The following is a 21,869-nucleotide window of genomic DNA, read 5'->3' as shown; positions in this document are numbered from 1 at the left end:
TCACATCTATGTCAGATAACAACCCAAAAAGAAGATAGGATTCCATACTAAAGCATGAGAACTAAAATACACATAACCAATCGGGTCAAAGGTGTGAAATTTAATTGTTAAATCAACACTGTTAAATGTCACAGTGTAAAATATTAAACAGCTATGTGCAAATTTTAGATTAATTCTAGATTTTATACATTAACCCTAAACAAGCAACGATTACATTTACCAAACTTATGGCAACTTGCTAAATCACAGTTTAACAGGAAAATTATAACAAAATAATTTAAATGTTACCTTGAATGCTCAGTAGGGACCTTACAAGCCAAGTCTCCCCTCTCTGCCCTGAGGAGAGTCAAATGGGAAAAATCAGAAGTCCACTTACCCCACAGAGAGAAGAGGTGAGGATCACAGCCAGGATGGGAGGCCCACAACATTACGATCAACCTCATAAACCATAATTCAAACAAAAGGAATGTAGTTCTCCCCAGATGCAGGTTTTGCACAAAAAACTAGGACAGCAACTGTGTGGTTCATATATCCATATGAGTCTATATAGCTTCCATGCAATAAATGAACAAAAGGAAAACAGAGCAACAAAGCTGGAGCATGTGAATTCAGAGCAAGAGCAGCACCTACCTTGAAACCCTCTAAATAATTAGTTGAAAATTAGTTTTTAAAAGTGCAAGTGACTATATATAATTCAGCTTAAGTATACAATGCCAGAGAAACTATTAGCTTAGTGAATTTAGAAAATTAAAGAGGGCAGTACCTTTACTTTTACCTATAAGATTTGATGAAATGTTCCGGAAGAAAGCAGATTCCAGACAAAGAGGAAAAACAAAGGGAGAGGAGACACCAGTAAGTGTCTTAGCTAAATAGGAGGATAGTGGTGGAAAGGATAGAGGCTTGATGGCTGCAAGCACAGGAGGGAAATAGGAAGCTGCCATAAAAAATAAAAACAGGAAGCTACATTGCTGCTCTGCTACACCATGACATTATGCGGCACCACACAAATGAAAACAGGAAGACAGAATGTACAGCTGCCTCTGTAGATGCTCTCCACATGCATTAGTAAAGCGAGGACAGATGAGGATTAGCTTTAAAACAAGGTTAATGCAAGTTTTCCTCTCCTAAAACCAACCCTAATTCAATAAAAATATATAATGTTAGTAATTAAAAAACAGAATCTGTAGAGAAATGTCAGGCCTCTTAAGCAAAACAAAAACTAAAGCAAAAACTGAAGCAAATTCACCCATAAAAAATGTCAGAATGAAATGTCGCAAAAAGGAAAGAAAATGCCACTGATATGAACGGACAGACAAATCTTAAGCTTCAAGCCTTCGCAGGAGTTAGTGGCTCACAAATTTCTAAGCACAGAGGAACAGGAGGAAGAATGGAGGAATGATGGGAAAAAAAGGAGCATAGCCCATACCTTGGTCGCCCATCATCAGGTGTGCCAGACCTTAAAGGAAAACAACAGTATAGTCAGCAGAGAACAAGGGATCATGGGAAACTGTGTGACACAGACAAGCAGGCATCCCCTTAAAAGTTGATGTCTGAGTTACAAGAGGACGGTTGGGATAGGGAAAAAGTGGGAAAGACATCAATTTGAGGGCATACAATACAAACAGGGTAACTCTGATGAGCACTAGGGCAACCAAGAAAGGTCGCAATGCATCATCAGCAACTTACGATGCAACATTCAGAAAGCGATAGCCATGTTTACAGTTATGCAGATACATTTAAAAAAATCAATAGCATCATTAGGGTCAATATAATACAGACATTTAACTCAAAAATTGAAAGATATATTATATGGATTCATTACACAAGGTGAGATAGAGTTTTAGTTTTATCCTTGTTTATTTGATATTTATGGCTTAACTAATAAGAAAAATAAGAATAATAATTTTCTAAAAATAAACCCATTAAATTGCATCTTTAATACAGACATGCCATCCAATTAAGATAATGTCAATACAATGTACTTTAAGCATAATACTTGGATTGTTTGCATAATTAACTGTATCAAAGCCATTAGGTTTTTGCAGGACACTTGCAATGGGCCTGTGGCTCTGCTGACATACAAAAGACACCCAAGCTGTTTCAATAGCTGTGCTCATCTTGACTACATTTTGAGGTATATGGTTTTTAACCTTCCTCTCAATACTGGCTCCCTTATTCTCTGTGGAATTTAGGCAAAATCAGTTTGCTAGTCACTATTAATTAATTATTATTAATTCAGCTTCAGCTTATCAGCAGAGGGAGCTGACCTTGCATTTTATAATCACAGAGCATGACCCAAAGCAGGTAAGAAAATGCTTGCTTGTTGGTCAGAGATGGGCGGAACTGATCAATCTTAGATAAAAAATTTGGAAGAAGCTTTATAACATTTAACATTTCATTTCTCATGTATTTCAGGTGTCCATGGGTTCATTGGAAAGGTCAAAATTCTAGCCAGGACTGAAGCAGTGGCACATATGGAATGTGCCCAGTTAGAGGAAAGATAACAAGATTCAGGAATAAGACGCATAAAAAAAAAATTTAAATAATGCATACCCAAATTGTAACTTTTTTGTTGTGTTATGTTGAACACGATAGCTTTTGTAACATGTTATAAAGAACTGTATTATTTTCTTTCATTAATTTGAATCTGTGCACTTTTTATTGCATGTTATTAGGTTCATTTTTGTTGTAGAGAACCCAAACCAACTGAGAAGAAAGCCTGTTATAATATTTGAGTTATACTTCAATCAGGTATAAATATTGTAGACTATATATATACACAATATTTATGGTCTGAACTAATATATCTACAGTATAATGACAGTATTGTAGTTTTTGACGTGGGGCAATATATTAATCTGGCCCAGATGCAAAAAAAAAAAAAAACATTTAACAAATTAGATAAAGGTTTCACATATACTCAAAATTGGTTAGAAAGAATCTGCTATTAGTGTAGCCTTTTAAAAGGGCTAGTTGTAGTTTGACAGCAGAATAAAATATAGGCACAGGTTATAGACTCTAAGTAATGAGAAAACTATAAGCTACAATCTGGATTTGAATTTGTGCACATAGCTGCATTAGGAACAAAAATATGTGTATTGAAAAAATTGTATGCGTTTTTTTTTTTAATAATATCAGTTCCAGGGCACCATTTGTTTTAGCTACTATTTTTATAGGATTCTCCTATTGGTATTTTTTAAAAATCTCAACCTGCCCACAGTTATGTTTTTAACTCATTCAGGTTAGCGGCTGGGAAAGTTGATCAATGGGATGGCTCAATGAAGGTTTAGCCATTAAAGCTGATTCAGTTCCCACCAACCCCAACTTCAACTGGACCTGCAGCAAAAACCATCTGGGTAATTTTGCTCTTTAAATCATAACTGACTGTAAAATTCCACTGGCTTCAAGTCACTTGAATTCTCTAGCTCTCCACTTTTATTTCAGAGTATGAAGGACAAAAAATTAAAAAAATTTTTTTTTAAAGGTATTGTTCAGAATGTCCTTTTTCTGGGTCGATCATCAAAATAAGTGGTCCTCCTAATTGTCAATCATTCTGATGATATGTTTATGTAAGGCCGTCCTATTTGCTCATCCCCATTTTCACTTTCCCCTGGTGAGTCTGACAGTGGACAAATTGGAAATCTTCTTTTGAAAAATAAGCTTGTATTAGCGATGCAAACAGCAATTTTTAAATAGAGTTTGCACGAGGAGAAATGGGCTCGAGCATGCATGCTCTCTCTTAAAAGGAGTCCCTTTTGGGAGCGGATACAGGTTTGTACATGTGCATTTTTAAGGTGGCGAGTGGGCAAAATAACTGGTGCTTTCTATGGTTTAGTTTTGGAATAGATCAGCTGCAGCCCAGCCCCTAAAAACACCTGTGTGTGGTGCCTCTTAAAAAAAAACACTGACCCCAGCCACATTCAACATTCCTAGAAGGTCTCCCAGAGAGTTTCTTGGCTTTGCATGACAATTATTTTAAGACCATTACTGTGGCAGTTACTAAACATATGTTTTTTTTTTTTTTTTTTGGGGGGGGGTCAGAGTTTTTATAACATTGAAACACTAGGTTTTTCAAGCTGTGATATAAAATCAGTTAAAACACAAGAATTGAACTCTTGAGATGTATCCCTAAAGAGTAAAATAAATATTCTTGTGGATAATTTTTTTTTTTTTATTACATTACACGACTGTGTTGACATTTTCATACTATTCTAAGTTATTATGATTTCGCATATAAGGGTGACTATATTTCCCACATTGTACGTAATTTCATGTATTTCTGTCTAATTGGAGCATCACGCAAATTGAGGCCGTGTCCCGCGAAAAAAAAAAAAAAAAGTTTCTGACTTGCAGTGAAGCCGTATTTGCTGGCTATGGAAATAACTCTATGGCCATTTGGCCAATTTTATTTTTTTCCCTTTATCGGCTTAACCCCAACATCGACACATCGGTTTTATTTATTGGTGGAGAAGAAGTGTCACACACGTGCTACAAGTCAAAACAGATATTCACATAATTTATCAGTCGCACAACATGTAAAATCCAACAGCTGATTAAGAGTGAAGATGTAGCTTTTATTGTGAAATTAACAACTCTTTAAGACAAGAATGTTTGTCAATGTATGAAGGGCGCATGTTGGAGGTTTAGAATCAGTGACCTGGACTGTCCCTCAGACACTGGGATCTAGTCACCCTACTGCATATGGAGATCTAATGTTAGGAATCCAGTTTGTGTGGGTTGTGTTTTTGTGTTGTTCTCTCCTTCCACCACCAGGCGGCGCCCTGTTCTCATTGGTCCTCCCACACACCTGCGGCTGGTTGGCTCATTACTGGGGCCTTTTTGAGCGGTGGACTGTCACTACCTCGACGCCAGTGTGTTTGCCAGTTTTGGGTACTCTAGCCAAGTTGAGTTTGGCTGAGTTTGAGTCTTTGTTTCGCTGAGCCTAACCTTGTTTATGTCTTTGCCTTTTCGGCAGGAAGCCTTCCTGCAAGCTGGATGTTTGGCCTTCTTCCCCTGGAAGGATTGTTTGAGTCCAACACTGAGCAGGGGATTAACCTCCACAAGTTCTGTTCAAGTCCTCCTGGATTCCCAAGTGACAGTCTGCTCAATAGCTCATCAGGATCCAACCAAGTCTTAACCTGTCCACCCACCAACGAGTCTCTACCTCTGGATAAACCCACATAAACTGGATTCTGGGAGAAGAGGTGTTCTCAATCAACTTGAGTCCCGTTTTCTACGTCTCTCCAGCCATCGCTCAAAGTTCCCACAGATCGTGAACTAACCGTTGATACTTCCCTTCCCTCTTCCAGTTCCGGGTCACCAACACACCGAGTTTCCTGAATCCAACCCCTGTTGTCCTTATCAATAAACCTGTTAAAACTTTTATCCTGGTTCTCTGAGTAGTTTACTGCATGTGGGTCAGATCTCTTAAGAAAATCATGACATCTAAAGGATGCCAAAAATGCATCTCAACACTAAAATAGATTGACATTTGTGTAGATTTGCATGTGAGCATCAGGAACATTGACATGAGTCTAAAAGGTATCAATAAAGTGAAATGTGTTGTGATCATTTTCCTTTTTTTAACTGCAGTTTTTACAGTGGTTTTAACCTTTCAATTCTCCAGGAATTGCTGAAATTCAATGCCCTCTCTGCCGACCAGATATAAATGCTGCCTGGTATCGGTGAGAAAGAATCTGCAGTAGTATGTGCCCAATGACCTATTTGGGCTGTGGCATTCCAAAGTGTGGCTTAAATTAAGAAATGACCAGTCGCCTACATGATACACTTACAAAGGGATCATATTATGCAATACCTTAGTCAAATGTCCAATTCTTTGAATCTTTAAAAATAACTTATGTTCATGTCTTTTTCAATGTTTGAGTTTTCAGAGCTGTTGCTGTTTTAACATATCATATACAATAATGATAAACTAATATAAGTAGCCCATTTTGCCGTCAATTATTCTACTGAAGCTGTGCTACCGTCGAGAGATTAGTTAATATAGTCTTCAAAACAAAAGTGTAATGATATATATCAAATTATTTAGGATTTTGGCATAGTATTTTTTAATTGTTATATATTGACTTATTTAAGCATTGATAGTTTTATAGAAATATTGTTTTTATTAAGGCTGAAATAATCAATACAATTAATCACGACTATTTGATTCTTGAAATAATTGTTAACTAATTTAGTGATCGATTAATTATTAAAAGGAGTATAGAAACTGTAAAACAATCCCTTTATCAGACAGAGCAACCTGCTTAGAGCAGTAATTATACCAAAAAAAAAAAAAAAAAAAATATATATATATATATATATATATATATATATATATATATTTATATATATAAATATTTTGCATTTAAGATAAAAAAAAATGTATCTGTCATTATGCTGTATCCAGAACTCTTTAAATGGAAAAGTTTTAGTTTAACCTGGTTTAATTTTGTAAAGAAAATCTTTAAAGAATCTTTGGCTATCCAATTAATTATCGAAAAAAATAATCAACAGATTAATTGATTAGCAAAATACATCATTAGTTGCAGCCCTAGTTTTTATGCAAATATAATCAAGAGAAAGAGTTCTTAACAAATAACTTTAAACTTGTTTATAGGATTGACTATTTCTATGTCAACTTATTTATTTATACATTTGTTTATTGGTGGATTTCATTCAACTTCTTCTAATTATTAATATTACTCTTATTGGTAGTAGTAGTAGTTTCAGATTTGTATGTATTACAGAAAGGAAATGAAAAAAAAGAATAAACAATGACTTAATGCAATAACCACTCATGTTAAATTGATACCATCACTTTCATCAATCATTTTCTAACATTTTGACAATAAAACTTAAAGACAATTAGTACTCATGATGAAAATACCCACCTTCGGTATTGTTGTCTTCTGGAGGGAAAGGTAGGCAAAGAGAGAGAGAGGAAGACATTCATTAAGCAGCATGCAGGCAAGTACTGGCCATTGCATGTTTACAACATGCAAGGCATAAATATCACATGCAAGCAAACTATTGTAACATCTGATCAGGAAATACATACTGCATCTATGTACATCTACCCTTTGTGGTAACAATCTGTTTCTTAACTTAGAACAAGGTTGAGCCATGAAAGGGTCAACAAATTTGAGGGTCAACATTGGCATAAAAAAGAAACGATATATAAATATATATGAATAAATTATATATAAATAAATTATATTACACTTTAGAGTGCAGTGTCAAACTAACTTCAATTAAGCTCAGAATATATGGGATTTACATTATAACACAAAAAGCACTTATAACTGGCTTCAAGTTTAAATGATTCAAGAAGCAGTATTGATCACAAAACATGAAAAGGTGAGAGGGAGAGAAATAAACAACTTGAGGCATGTTTATCCTGCTGTCTTCATCCTACTCATTAAATATTTTATTCATTGAACTTTTTTTAAACATAATTTATCATCTGTTGCCTCAAAATATTAATAATACATTTTTCTTTATATAGAAAAGCTGATGTAATACACTGCGAGATAAAATAATGGAATCTGTATTTATAAAATCTTTAGTGTTTCACAGGCTCAAGTAAAATCTTTTAGAGATTTTGTAGGTGATTTGGTCATAGCACTAAAGAGCAGTTAGATCATCCCTTAACAGTATTATAAAGCCAGATTTACTCTTAATTTATATTGTTTCAGAGCTAATGGTCTGTTTTGTGTGAGAAAGTTACCCTGTGAAATATGTTATTTAAATAAAGGAGGCAGATCCAAAAACAAACAATGATAAATAGGAGAGGTAAACATCATGCTGCCTACATTTATATATATATACTTATCGGACAAAATGATGCAATTTTATAATGTAAAATACAGAAAACAGAATGTGTGCATATTGCCTCTTAAAAATGTATTCATGCAACAGTATTTTTTTGGTCTGGTTATGAGAATCATGATAAAACAGAAAACATAGAAAACTTGATAAAATTAAAAAATGCAATGACTGGGCAATAAACATGCAACATCAATTTACAATGACGCAATATGTAAATAGTCAAATTTCAACAATAGACTCCTACCTCTCCAAAATGGTTTTGTGCCCCAAGTTAAGCAATTTTAATTTTCACCAAAGACTTACCATAACCTTTGGTTCCTTTTTCAAGTCAGACACCATACCATCAATTAAAGTCATTAAAAAGCTTAGACTGCTATTCTCTGGTTTGAGAGACATACCAATATTAGTTCTTTACAGTATAGTTAAATCCATTTCTGTTCATATTCTTTCTAATGTTGTCATTTGGAAACACAATGCAGTTTCTCATTTACCTAAGTTCTAATAAAAAGAAATGCCTATGTAAAAAATATCAAGTAGAATGAACATTGCATGTGAAAATGTTAATTAATATGAATGTGGTCTTTTTTTTTCTTCCAGCAAAAACAGAACACTTAAAAAAATGAGATACTACTGTCAAATAGTACAAGAACATGCAAACTGTTAAAAAATGTTTATTTTACTTTGATGGTGAAAGGCACAATGCTAAAATAAAATGCATTCTGATACAGCAGGCATGATACTGGCATTTGTAAATAACTAAATGAATAAATAACAAATAACTAATAACACTGATGAATAAAAACATTTGTTAATGTCAAGACCCCAAAAGTACTGACACATACAGTAATACATACATATTACTGTATGTATTACTGTATGTGTCAGTACTTGGTAAAGTTTCTGCTGAAATACAACTTTAGTTTTTTAAAAAAAAAATTATATTTAGACATTTTCTATGAATTATCACAGCGGGCAAATATTTAAAAAGTTTGGATTGTTTTTAAGATAAATATGGAATTAGCACAGAATTATACTGAGTCCCTTCTTTTTATTCACCAAAGGCTTAAAGTAGAAGCTATTCATTATTCCTATCTAAGTATAGTTACAGAGACATACAATATTTATGCATTCTATAATAAATTAGATCAGAGAACTTTATCCTCCATGAGCTCTAGCCTCTACAGCCAAAAGCAAGCGACAATGAAGCTACTGAAGATTAGCTACTTTTTTTTATGTAGTTAGTATAATAATAACTCTAATACTGTAATAATAATATTACAGTTTTGCTAAATGCTATCCACACTCCACGGGAACTTAAATATTTAAATATTTCTTTAAGAAATCCACCGACATACATTTCTCCTTATTGCCAGTTACCAAACAAAGTCAAGTATACAGCATGTATTGTTTATGTCTTATCTTAGCCAATTGTTCCACACAAACCGTCTAAAGAGTATCAAGTTTATTAAGAAACTACAACTTGGATCACCACTTCTTTCTTTTTAGATTTTTAAATGTACCATTGACTTGGCCATTCTTGCAGCTTAATTTTCTTCCTCTACAATTTCATTGCCTGCGTAATTAGAAGAATCTGGTCTTTGTCTTTAACTTCTTCTCAAAAGCACATCCGTATATTTTCCTTGTCATGCTTTAAATAAGGCAATTCCATGTGCTTAGAAAAAGTCACATACCATAAAATTCTCAGTGTTGAATGTTTAGATATATTTTATTACAGTAGCACCAGTAATACAAAAGGTAACATGGTAAATAGCCCAATGGCGATATCCTTGCAAATATGTAACACATTGGGAGTGATAGGCCAGGTGATTTGTTTTGTGTTGTTCTCTACTTGTTGAAACTAACTTCTTCAAATAACAAAACATGTCCTATACATGTGCTCCTGGTGGAGCAGTATAGGAGGCATGGATTTAACTTGTTTACTTAGTGACCAAATGTAGTGCACCACCACAGAGAGGAGCTAATAACCATAGCCAAACAGTGGCTAGGTGAGGCAGCATCACCTGGAACTTTTACTAGCATTACTAGCACACTGTCAATAATGGTTAGATGACCCTTCATTTGGTGGGTGGCTCTACAAGACCGAGCATGTATTTTAATATATGAAGATATTAACATTTAACAACAACAAGCTGAATTGATCTTGATTTAAAACTAAAACGTTGCTTTTAAATTCAAGATGACGACCTCATGAGGCCCCTAGCCGACACTAAGAGCTATAAGGTTGCCCACAATCCTCTGCATAACAGAATGTATACGCACAGTGTGTCTCAAAGAGTTTAACAAAATACATTATTTCATGAAATGTACTGTGTATGGCAAATGGAAATGTTATCACCTTCACATGTCCTGGATTTTATACTGTAATGAAATGCTTTGTCATCTCGATCCATTTGAGTAACATTTTTTTTGTACTTCTTTGCTTAAAGGCTGTAGTGCCAGATTCCCTAGCATTATTCATCTGACGTCAGTAAGGCGGAAGACTTTCTGGATTCAAGACATCAGTCTGGAGCTCCTTTCCTACTCTGGAAAGTGTTTTTATTGTTGACCCCTGGAAAGGTGAAGGGATAGAGGCTTTGAACAGGGAGTATGAGCTATAATTTGAGGTATTTGGATCAAGCTATAGACTCTTGTGAGAAGAACGATCATAGAATACAATCAGAAAACACAACTAGGGTTGGGAGTACCTGGTTCGATCCCCACAGCCTCCATTCTGGGTCTCTGAGCAAGACCCTTAACCGCCGATTGCTCCCCGGGCGCCATACAATGGCAGCCCACTGCTTCCCAAGGGGTGGGTTAAATGCAGAGTGAATTTCTCCAGTGTGAGATCAATAGAGTTCAATTATTATTATTGTTATTATTTGGCTGATCTACAAAACAGGATAGGTCAAAATCACAACGGACAATTAAGTCAGCATAGAGGATCAGGGATGGCCTCCCGTCCATGCATGTTCTGTGTTATAGGGCAATTTTTTCCAACTACCTATCATAATATCATTTTGTTTTGTTTTGAATGATAATAATAATAATAATGAGCCTTTCTAAAGACAAACAGGTAGGGTAAAAGCAGTTCATATTAATTTGCCCCAACAGGGAGGAGACTGTTCTCCAAATACTCCTAAACCTGAACTGTCTTTTTTGGGAGCTTTTTATCATGCATTCAACTAGTACAATGCATATTCAAATAACTTTGGTTGTTACGGACCTATGGCATGAATTTGGGTAGTAGTGCTTTTTATTGCATTGACATCAGCTAATATGTGTGGGTGTTCTTCGATTTATTAATGGATTCAGCAGCCGTACTTTGAGATCATGTGAGGAGCATTGTGACTCCCTCAATTTGTTATCCATCGTTAATGTTTTAATTCTTAGTGGATTTTTTTTATTTAAGATTAAGACTTAATAAAAATTGTTTTTATTGTGTCATACTTATGTAAATGTAGGGAGAAAAAAACAATATCAGCTTCAGAAACCAAAAACTGGCAGCACATATCAGGGATTGTTTAAACTGATGTAAAACAAAACTTATTAGTTCATCTCTTAACATAACGCATTTCGAATATCGATCTAAAAACTGGATTTTTTTCAGCTTTAAAAGCTGATTTTCCATTCGGAGAAGCTGTTTGAACCGAATCTTGTTGTTCTGAATCGCTACTTTTAAACCTTTTGTTTTAGAGAAACTGTAAACCTCCATCTTCCAGTAAAGCAGCTCCTAGCATCAGATCTCTGAACACATCTTCTATCTCCTTCCTTCAACAGGAAATGCCTTTAAAAAAGGTTTTCCTGAGAAACATGTTGACTTGTTACTATTGTTTTTGTGTACTTTTCCCCCTGATGTATAGTGTGATATGAAATTCAAACAATCTCTAAAGGCATTTAGTGATATGGTGATTTCAGAAGGGAAAGAACGTTATATTAAATAACATCACCTCACATGATACATTAAAGCAATCCCCCATCACTCTTTTCTATCTACTGTCTGTCTCGTTCTACTCTTTTCCTCTCTCACACACACACACCCGCACAGTTTTTTTCACAAATGTACCCAGCTGGTTACATACTAATCCACAGTTGTAAATCCATTTAATCCCCTTGACAAAGTGATCCTGGTGCTATTGTGCTGGTAACTCTAAACCAAAATGCACTCAACTGTCAATCTGCACTCCACAATCTGCATCTCTGATAGTCTTATGCTGCTATGTTATGCACACAAAGCAGTCTATGGCTCAAGAAATATAATTAAATTACTATTCAACTTAATACTTCACTGAATGAAACATCTGGTCCACAATTTCCCTTGCAAAAAATAAACACAAGCACAGGTGGGAAAACTAATCTATAAATTGATTTTCTTTTTTGCTTTGCCTCATGCAGACATAATTCGGACAAAACACAATCCTGACCCCCCTGACTGTGAACTCAAAACTGTGACAACTGTTCAAAGCCAAAGTGACAGGACATACAGTAGACATAAAAAACTGGCCACGCTTAGTCCACCACGATACATCATTCACGCTACCCTCAAAATGCCATTACCACACAAACACATACAGTCCGACCGTAGGAGGAGGGGAGCCAAGTTGACATTTTGAGTAAACAAACATGCACCAAATTTACTAGACACACCTTACTACATAGAACTGATTTATTCCTGTTATCTAAAAAAAAAAAAAAAAAAACTGCAAGATCTTTTGCATCTGAATCAATCGATGCTTGTGTATTTTTAATGTCTCAAGTACTGCTGTGTGTTTTGGTGTTATGCTGAATTCATATTTTATGGTATCTCACTTAAAAGATTTCAAATAGTAACAATACATTTTAGCCTTGTCTTGCACTTTGATATTATAATATTAATATAATATTGATGTCTTATACGCTATATCTCTTAAGTTGCAGATAAAACCAAATAATTTAAAAGGTACAAATGTTGTTTCTTTAATGATGGAAGTTTTTTCATGAGTCTTTTTCATAGCAAAGTAAATACTGTACACAAATAACCTTGCCCTCCTTATACTAATCACTCTATTAAAAGAAACAGGAAATTCATGATATGTTTGTGCTATCTAAAAATTAAGTAAAAATAAATCTTTGAACCGGTTTTTCAAGCTACCTGGCTTGAGAATCCTGTTAAATGCATTTTCCAGAAGCAAACCCGGCATCTTTGTAGCTGCATCCATGTTTAACATGTTCTCAGGCGGAATTACAGGGTAAGACATCATTAATGATCACAGAGATCCCTTTACTTTAAAAAAAGTTAATCAACAAACGTCTTTCTTTGTCACAATCCTTTTCCAGAAACAACAACTTTGCTGTTTGGTGATCAATTGTTTTTCTGCAGCACAGCGGTGCTTTCATTGATAAACTTAATCAGCTGATTTTACTCACAGCAACAATGTATAGTTGCTCTAGAGAGGTAGAGGTGTTAAGTTGTTTTAGCCACAAAAAAGAAACTGTTAAAATAATTAAACCATCTTTCCTTATGTGGTGTTATAAATCATTTGTGAGATTTTATTTTATTGAAACTTTACACATTAAGAAAAAAAAATTACCAAATCAATATGTTAGCATTCATGTTGCAATACAGTTGTTTTTTAGTTTTTTTGTTTTTTGTTTTTTTTTTTACAGCGAGCCCTAAATGTGGACTCAAACATATTTTAGATAAATTTACACAACAAAAATATTTGTTTTTTCTTATATAGTTCTCATTGTGTGGGATTCCCCTGGAAATCTTAGCAAACAATGTATATTTTATAAAACTACCAAAATCTATTCAAATGTAAAACATTTACAGCAGATGGGATTTTTATCAAAAGCTCGCATTAGAGAGATACATGAATAGAAAATCTGAAATACTAGTGCAAAGGCTAACAAATATGGCTCGGGTTATTGAATTACAATTTGAAGAGTATCAAGAGTAAAAAGATGAAGATCATTCCTTCATATCACTAATCTATTGAATCTTTTATTTTTAAAGGGGGTGTTAGTAGCAGTGCAGAGCTTAGCACTGCCCAATTATCTACAGGAAGCAACGGAAACAAGGGTAGGAAAGAGGGCTGAGTGACCAGTCACTCTGATGGAAACTGATAGCGACCACAGCTGTGGATAATTATGTTCTCCCTAATTTACACTTCACTCCTAATTATTCGGTCATTGCTGCAGCATTTATGTCTTCCGACAAATTCTGTCTTTGTATTAGGTTTTTGGAAAAAAGCCTTCCGGTGGCAATACCCTTGCCAAAAGGAAGAGTGTCAGAAAGGAAAATTTAAGAGTTTAAAAAGCAAACAATCTGTCATAAATAAACTAAATTTTTGACAGTAGAACTCCTTTAGGTACCAGGGCACCTCAGAATAAGTTCTGGCTTAAATTCCTGCATACTCTCGATTTCTCAGTTTCAGGAAGCTGGCAGTATGTAGAGAAATAAGGGCCTGCAGAGATTTGCATGCCCTGCCGTGGGAACGCACATCGCTTAGTAAGTCCTCATATTGAGGAAGAAAACAGATTAAACATGTCACAATGGGGTAATTTTATGAGCACACTGACTCTTTTGTGTCCTTAAAAAAATGTATTTTCTTACAGATTAAATAATAAACTGCTTTTTGACACCTTTGATCAAAACTTTTTTAAGTAAAGTGTTTTACTTAAAAATAGAATATATATAAAGAATTTACAAGAGATTATATATAAAGAATAAGCTCTGATGTTTATCATCATCTAGTTATCCAATAGTATTAAAGAAATGGATTAAATTATCAGTTGCATCTGTAGCCCATGGGTAATCCACATAGAACAGTACATTTACATCTCATGTTTAGGTTTAAAATACAGCTTGTGGTGGTCTTTATGTATATTCTTCCACATTTTGATAACTTTGCACTCTAAAAGCAAGAAAACTTTTTATTAAAAAAAGCAACGGCATGTTCACAGGTTAACAATTTTTCCCCAAATATTTTCATCCTGATCTGAAACTCATACTATATCAATGCATCCCCTACTATATCAAAGGAGTAGACAGGAAATGTAAGGGAGATGTCAAATGTATACATAATGATACAGGCCCTCTGTGCTATTATGCTTTAATATAATAAATTTGCAGTTGAATAATGATGGAAACCCTGCAGCATTGTTCATTCTGTGAAAGATTACTCCCCCTCCAACCACCCACAACCCCCGTCTTCCCCAGAAAAAAAACAAAAGAAATCCTGAATTTTCTTACCAGGACATTTAGGTAACATGCAATGTATCATACACATTCTAAATATTATTTATATGTTTTATTTCAGTATTTATTTCTGAGTTTTTAAACCTACAAATAACCAAATTGTGCAAATTATCAACAGTCTCCTATCTTCAAATGTACCAGGGTTTAAGTTACAGTTAAATAGTTTGATGTTACACAATGATTAACTACTATGGTGTTGATAGATAAAGCAGATAACAGCTATCCACAAAGCAGAAAATATATTCTAACACTTTGACAAAAACATGTCTAGATAAAAGTGAAAAAAAAACATAATTAAATTAATCTGCCAACAAAAAAAATGCATTTCTAGTTGAAAATATTTCACTTTGTTTTATGTTCAATATGTGAGAGCTTAGAGTGAAGCGTATTACCTTGACAGTAGATGTAGTTCTTAATAGGCATGCGTTTCTCAGCATACTGGAGAGCTTTTTTCCCAAGTTAAGTTTGTACCACAAATTACTCCGTCAACCACCTCTGGTCAGTAGCAGGATTTGATGACTATTTTCCAAGTTGTTGAACATTTGAGCTGAGACCTGACATGAAAAAAGCTTCAAAAATGACATATGCTTTAGAGCAGGGGTGCTCAAGTCTAGTCCTCAAGAGCTACTATCCTGCAACTATTTGATGCAAGCACTTTTAACACACCTGAAACAAATGAGTGGCTAATTTACACGCCTCCTCTGAGTTAAATGAGGGAATTGAGGCTTTAGATTCAGGTGTGCCAGAGAAGAAATGCATCTAAATCTATAGATGTTGGACAGCAAATGCTTATCATACTCCATGTGGTTAGATGCATGTTGGAATTCTAGATTTTTTTTTGGCATTGCTATTTTCACAAGTGTCAATAATCTAAATATGTAAGTAGGAAGTCAGCAGCCACAGATCGGTCACATGACACAACAAGGTTAAGTTCTCTGCACTGCGCTTTGTTTTTATACTAAAGGCAAACTGTTGGGTATGTTACTATACAACACAGGTTTCAAACATATAAATCATAATATAGGTATATAAAGGTTTTCTGTTGGTGGAATGGCACTAAAGATGTTTTGATGAAATAAGGCAGCCAGGTTTAAGTCAGCGTTGTTGATGTCAAGACAATGTGAGGAGCTTTTGTCATGAGCTCAGAGCTCATGACAAAAGCTTATCATACTCCATGTGGTTAGATGCATGTTGGAATTCTAGATTTTTTTTTGGCATTGCTATTTTCACAAGTGTCAATAATCTAAATATGTAAGTAGGAAGTCAGCAGCCACAGATCGGTCACATGACACAACAAGGTTAAGTTCTCTGCACTGCGCTTTGTTTTTATACTAAAGGCAAACTGTTGGGTATGTTACTATACAACACAGGTTTCAAACATATAAATCATAATATAGGTATATAAAGGTTTTCTGTTGGTGGAATGGCACTAAAGATGTTTTGATGAAATAAGGCAGCCAGGTTTAAGTCAGCGTTGTTGATGTCAAGACAATGTGAGGAGCTTTTGTCATGAGCTCAGAGCTCATGACAAAAGCCCAATAGTCAAGGCAAGACAGACGGTGATAGCTTAAAGGGTATTTGTTGAAAAAAACTAGATATGAGGAGCTGTGGATCTGCAGCGGCTCGGGGAGAGCTGGGGCACCAGTGGCAACTCTGGTTATGGAGAAACACAGGTACTGTAAGTGACCATGATAATCTGATGGAAGATGATTATCCATGTGAGTCACTTATCTGGTTTACCAGTCCTGTCCATTTCCTTTGAGGGAGGCAGGGTCTAGCTGATGGATTGCCAACGAGATGCGGTGGGAGCCACCCAGAGTGGACCAGATGCTGCAGCCCCAGTGAACGAGCATGAATCGGAGCCAGGTCAGGGAAACAGTTCATAACAGGTAGGCTCAGAGATCCAGGAGTATGCAGCCTGGCAAGGGTTCTGACCAGAACAGGAACAGGCATATCAAGGGTTCCAGGAGTCCGCAGAGAGTTCAGGCAGAAACGTTCAGATAGGAACAGGGAAGGTCAGTATTTGAGAGGCAAAAACAAGGCGTGATATCAGGAAAACTACGGAATGTTAAAACTAGCTCCCTCCGCTGAGACAAAACAGGGAAAGGGCATGCTCAGTGGATAAGAGACAGGAGATGATCAGGAACACTTGGCAAAAAGTAAAATCCTCTCTCAACACTGTCCTCTGAGAACTAGACCATCAACGTCAAACTCAGCGACAATCTCCAACTGTTTGACTCTGCAGATTTGCCATTGCCTAACGTCTCTCCTCTCTATGAGAGCAACATTGCATGCTGAACACAGCCTTCTCTTCACATAGGAGAGAAAGTGCACTTATGAACAGTCAATTTAACAAATTAAGTTAAGCTAATGTGTGGCGGTAGATTGCAAGTAACGCAATGGCATTATGGATACGTAAAACGTAATTATGTAGATTTAGTAACGCCCAACACTGATTTCACATTTTTCATTGGGCCAAAACATCTGCACTGTTTTTTATGTATAAATATTGTCCATAGGTCATATCAGTTCATATCCCTTCACATTTGGCCATTATCGTTTATATGTATAATATTTTATAATATTAGCGTTGCACTTAGGCTGCTGTCTGATTGTACCTTAACGTTTTAACCACTCAGAGGGTGTTGAAACGGCTACAGTGGGAGAAGTCAAGAAGACCCAAACCAATCCCCCTACACTTGAGTTTTTTGGTCTCATACATTACTGTATTAAACTCAAACCCTCAAAACAAAACATAGATGATTATCTGTAGAAAAGTTAGACTTCTACAGCCACTGCATGACTCGCTTGAATGAAGAATGGCAATTCTGGTTGAGTACAAGAAATGGGGTGCTGATGCCACTTCACTCAAACAACAGCACTTCTGATTTCCTCCTTCTACTGTATGTGGATGAATGATTTTTTTAACTTCTCTTTTATTAATTAATCTTCAAATGTTTCTGTCACTCATTTTGTCTGGAGTCTCGATTGTGATTTGAAATAAAATCAAAGTTTTGCATCATATTTTTTCTTCAGCAAGCAAATGCAGATAACTATCACAGACATAATTAAAAGGGTGGAGTTGCGAAAAATATAAATTATATGCCCCTCAGGGTGCTCATATACCCTATCCTATTTAACAATGGGTATGCATTAAATATCTCAAAAAGATAATATATTTTGCTAGCCAAATAATTAACTGTGACTTAAAGAGAGCTTTGAAAACATAGAAGGGAAGAAAAGCTTCAAAATGTTTTACTTTTCTTATGAAAAAAAAAATACACTTATACACTGTTACACATCATATTTAGCTTTATTTATTCTCAAATAGTAGCAGTGATATAATTACTCTTACAGTATTAATCAGCTACTTCAAAGATCTTAGGAAACATGCTGTGTAGACAGTGTATTCCAATCAAGATATCTCCAAAGAGAGCGACCCGTTAGAGAGGATTGTGTGAGCAGATGTGCTATCCATTATTTTACATCTTACGAGTCGTGGGGATCCAATAGGATAATCAGAGCAGCTTAAACATAAGTTCTAATAACCTTAATCCCAGGATTGATGATATCTAGGATAGTATTATCACTGGTAAGTCAATCTTTTTTGTCAAGCAGAAAGTATTAGCAATGAAAGATGGCATTAGGAAATCAATGCACAAACAAGGTTTATAAATTTAGTCTCAGGATTTTTCCAGCTGGTAGTTTTATACATCAGTGTGTGCAAGACTTCTTCAAGAAAATAAGCCAGCATTTAATAGTGTTGACATGTCACAAATCCTTATCTGAGAAGTGGTTCTTGAGTATGGGCTCAATAATACATTAACAAAGCCTGCTAAGTACTAAATTCAGCTAAAGTGACATTAGTGTAACAATTAATAAACAATTTCCCCATAAAATATAAAATACACCTAATAAAAACCTACCTTAAAATGCATTATATTTTCAATACAGTAGCAGTGGCATTTGAATTATGCAATCACTGAAATAACATTAATTTAGCAGAATAATATTTAAAGAAGGTGGGGCATATGATTCTCCTTCGGGCAAAACAATCTCAGTATGGTAATCGCTGCTTTGTTGAAGTCAAAGCAGGTTTAATCACTTAACTTTATTCAGTAAGACTTAAGAAGGTTGCATAACTTTAACAAAAATACTTCTGAAAACATATTTTCTTTACTGAATCATATGTACCACTCCTTTTAAATTGTCCAAGTGTACTTAGGACTTGTTTTTGGGGTTTCAGACAAGTCTCATCAATATGACACCCATGCAGCAGCATCAATCAATGCTTATACTGAAAGCAGGGACATCATCTGCTGACAGAAAATTAAAAGAGTTTTGAAGCTTTAATGATTGATCTACAAAGCAACTTTGCCAATTAAAATAATTGCACAGAAATGCCTCTGCCTAACCATAAAATATTCTTACAAACAAATGAAACTTAAAAATATTTCTAATTCTGTCAGATCCTCTGTGATTGTTTTTTTAGTAGTGGTTATCTATTACTCTTTTGCTAAAAGCTCTATGTACTAAAAGAAAGTACATATACTGTTTCAGAACAGATGATCCCAGAGACTATGCTTTGCTGGTGTTTAAATGCCCCTGGTAGAACTTCCCCGGGCAAACAGGCTCTGGGTGATGGGCCAGACAATGAGTGGTTCAGAAATTTCTTGTGACAACAAGAAAATCAATTAATAGGAAGTGGCCTTGAACAGCGGAACTGGGATCTCACCCAGGAGCCTGGTCTGAGGTTGGGGTTAGACAGCGAGACCCTGGTGGTCAGATTTTCCTTCATGCAGAAGTGAAACAAGGCCAATGCCCAATAGGCCCACCATCACTTGCATGGGGAACCTTGAGAAACTGGTGCGAAGAGGATTTGGCAGCAATAAGAGGCGGAGGCTCCTGCCACCTAATCTTTGGAACGGGCTCTAATCCACAGAACTGGCTCTGGGGACATGAAATTTCACCCACCTGGGGGTAAAGGATATAGGAGGTACAGTAATACTGGTTATAAATAGTCAGGATCACCTCTATGCATTTGAAGTAGTCTGCAGGGTGAAGCTTAGGGGATCTAGTGTTGGTCTGCTTGACTTCTCCCAGCACAGCTGGAGTTGGAGTTCACCCCTGTAGATAACAGAGTCGCATCCATACAGGGGGGAGGGCCCTGACTGCTGTCTCAGCCTATGGGCCAGATGGCATTTCAGACTACCAGGCCTTCTTAGCATTCCAGGGTTTGCTGGATAGTGCCAATCTTGGGGATTCCATAATTTTGATTGAGGACTTCACAACCATATTGAATATGACAGTGACACCTGGAGTGAAGTGATTCCCAACTCTATACCCGAGTGGGCTTTCATTTTTGGACTTCTGTGAAAATCATGGATTGTCCATAACAATATTATTTTCCAACATAAACATGTCCTTTAGTGAACTTGACATCGAGACACTCTAGGCCGTTGGTCGATGATAGACTTTGTAATCTGACCACTGGACACTCAGGTAAAGAGAGGAGCCGAGTTGTCCACTGATCACCATCTGGTTATGATGAGGATATACTGGAGGATCAAGAAGCCAGACAGACTCTGCAGGAATGTGCAAATAGTAAGGGTCAGCAGGGTACATCTAGCAGACCCCTCGGTCAAAGACTTATTCAACCACCAACTTGGGATGAGCTTCTCTCAGATTCCAGGGAAGACCTGTGACATTCAGTCTAAAGGGTAGATTAGACTTCTTCAACTGCACACATCAAATGTCGCTTGGGTCTGGTCATAAACCAGTTTTGCTGGTATGCTTCTGCACCGTTGGTCTGGAATTTCTAGGGAGTAGCAGGGCCAAAGAAGCAAGGGGGAGCCTATTCGAGTACTTGCAACAACTTTGGCACATGGTCACGAGAACTTCGGCGGTGCCAGCGGGAGTGTTTATCTTCCAAAACAACAATGGCACGTCTCCAAGATACCACGATCACGGAGATGGATCTAAAGTTGCTAGACATCAAAGGGGAACAGGTACTGAGCGAACCTCCTCGATTTACCTTTTGTCGTAGTTGTCCATTGTAGTTGTTCCTCGATTTTTAAAAATGCCCCGCGGGGGGCGTCGTCGCGCACAGAGACAGATTTGACGGTTGCAGAGGCTATGTGTCAGAAGCATAAATTGGCCTTAAAATGGGCCATGTTATTTGCTTCTATTGTCAATGCAACTGCCTCTAGCTGTAGCCATAAGGCCAGCATATCCTGTCGCAGCTATTAACCACAAACCCAGTGGAGGGTACCTATGGGCTGGATGGGCTATAAGAGTCCTGAGATGGAAAGCAGGTGTCATGCAGCCAAACATGCGTCTGCCTGTGCAGTAGCAAAGGCAAAACCATGGGGCCAGGAGGAGTTTGATGAGACCATGGAAAGAGACTATTGCTCGACAAAAAAGTGATTTGGCAAAACATCCGGCACCTCCGGTGAGAAAAGCAGTGCTTTATTAGCACTATTTTCAGAAGGAGCAGACAGCTACTGTCCTTGGCATTGTCTAACTGGGGAAAGAATATCTTGTGAATTTCAAAACAGTCTCGGCCTGGGGCCGTACTTATTTATCATTCAGGCTTAAGTCACTAGGAAGGTCAAAAAACTCCACGAAGACAAGGCCTCAGGGTGGATCAGGTCCACCCTGTGTACCTTGGGCGTCAGCTGAATGGCTGTTGTAGCTAACATGCCTCTTCTATATCACCTGGCTATCAGGTCAGGGACAGTGCCCTTGGACTGGCAGAATTGGGTGGTGGTTTCCCTCCATTGGAAAGGGTACCAGAAGGTGT

At 36.4% G+C, this 21,869-nt stretch overlaps 1 protein-coding gene across 1 annotated transcript in view; it reads right to left on the bottom strand.

Annotated features, from left to right (window-relative positions):
* Positions 1-288: 288 nt before the first annotated feature.
* Positions 289-21,869, bottom strand: part of LOC119790744 (neurexin-1a-like) — a gene marked incomplete at its 3' end in the record, with an annotated part of 37,256 nt that continues 15,675 nt past the window's right edge. Inside the window, exons 3-6 of the mRNA XM_038296450.1 lie at positions 6,894-6,911; positions 1,427-1,456; positions 764-775; positions 289-336 (exon numbers count right to left, since the gene is read on the bottom strand). Of these exons, the coding sequence (XP_038152378.1) occupies positions 289-336; positions 764-775; positions 1,427-1,456; positions 6,894-6,911 (108 nt within the window). The remainder of the gene's footprint in view (positions 337-763; positions 776-1,426; positions 1,457-6,893; positions 6,912-21,869) is intronic.

This window comes from Cyprinodon tularosa, unplaced genomic scaffold (genome assembly GCF_016077235.1).
Source record: "Cyprinodon tularosa strain WSP-4 unplaced genomic scaffold, ASM1607723v1 ctg37, whole genome shotgun sequence".
Taxonomy (NCBI): domain Eukaryota; kingdom Metazoa; phylum Chordata; class Actinopteri; order Cyprinodontiformes; family Cyprinodontidae; genus Cyprinodon; species Cyprinodon tularosa.
Note: the sequence above shows the minus strand (reverse complement) of the source record. Positions and strands in the feature narration are given on the sequence as shown.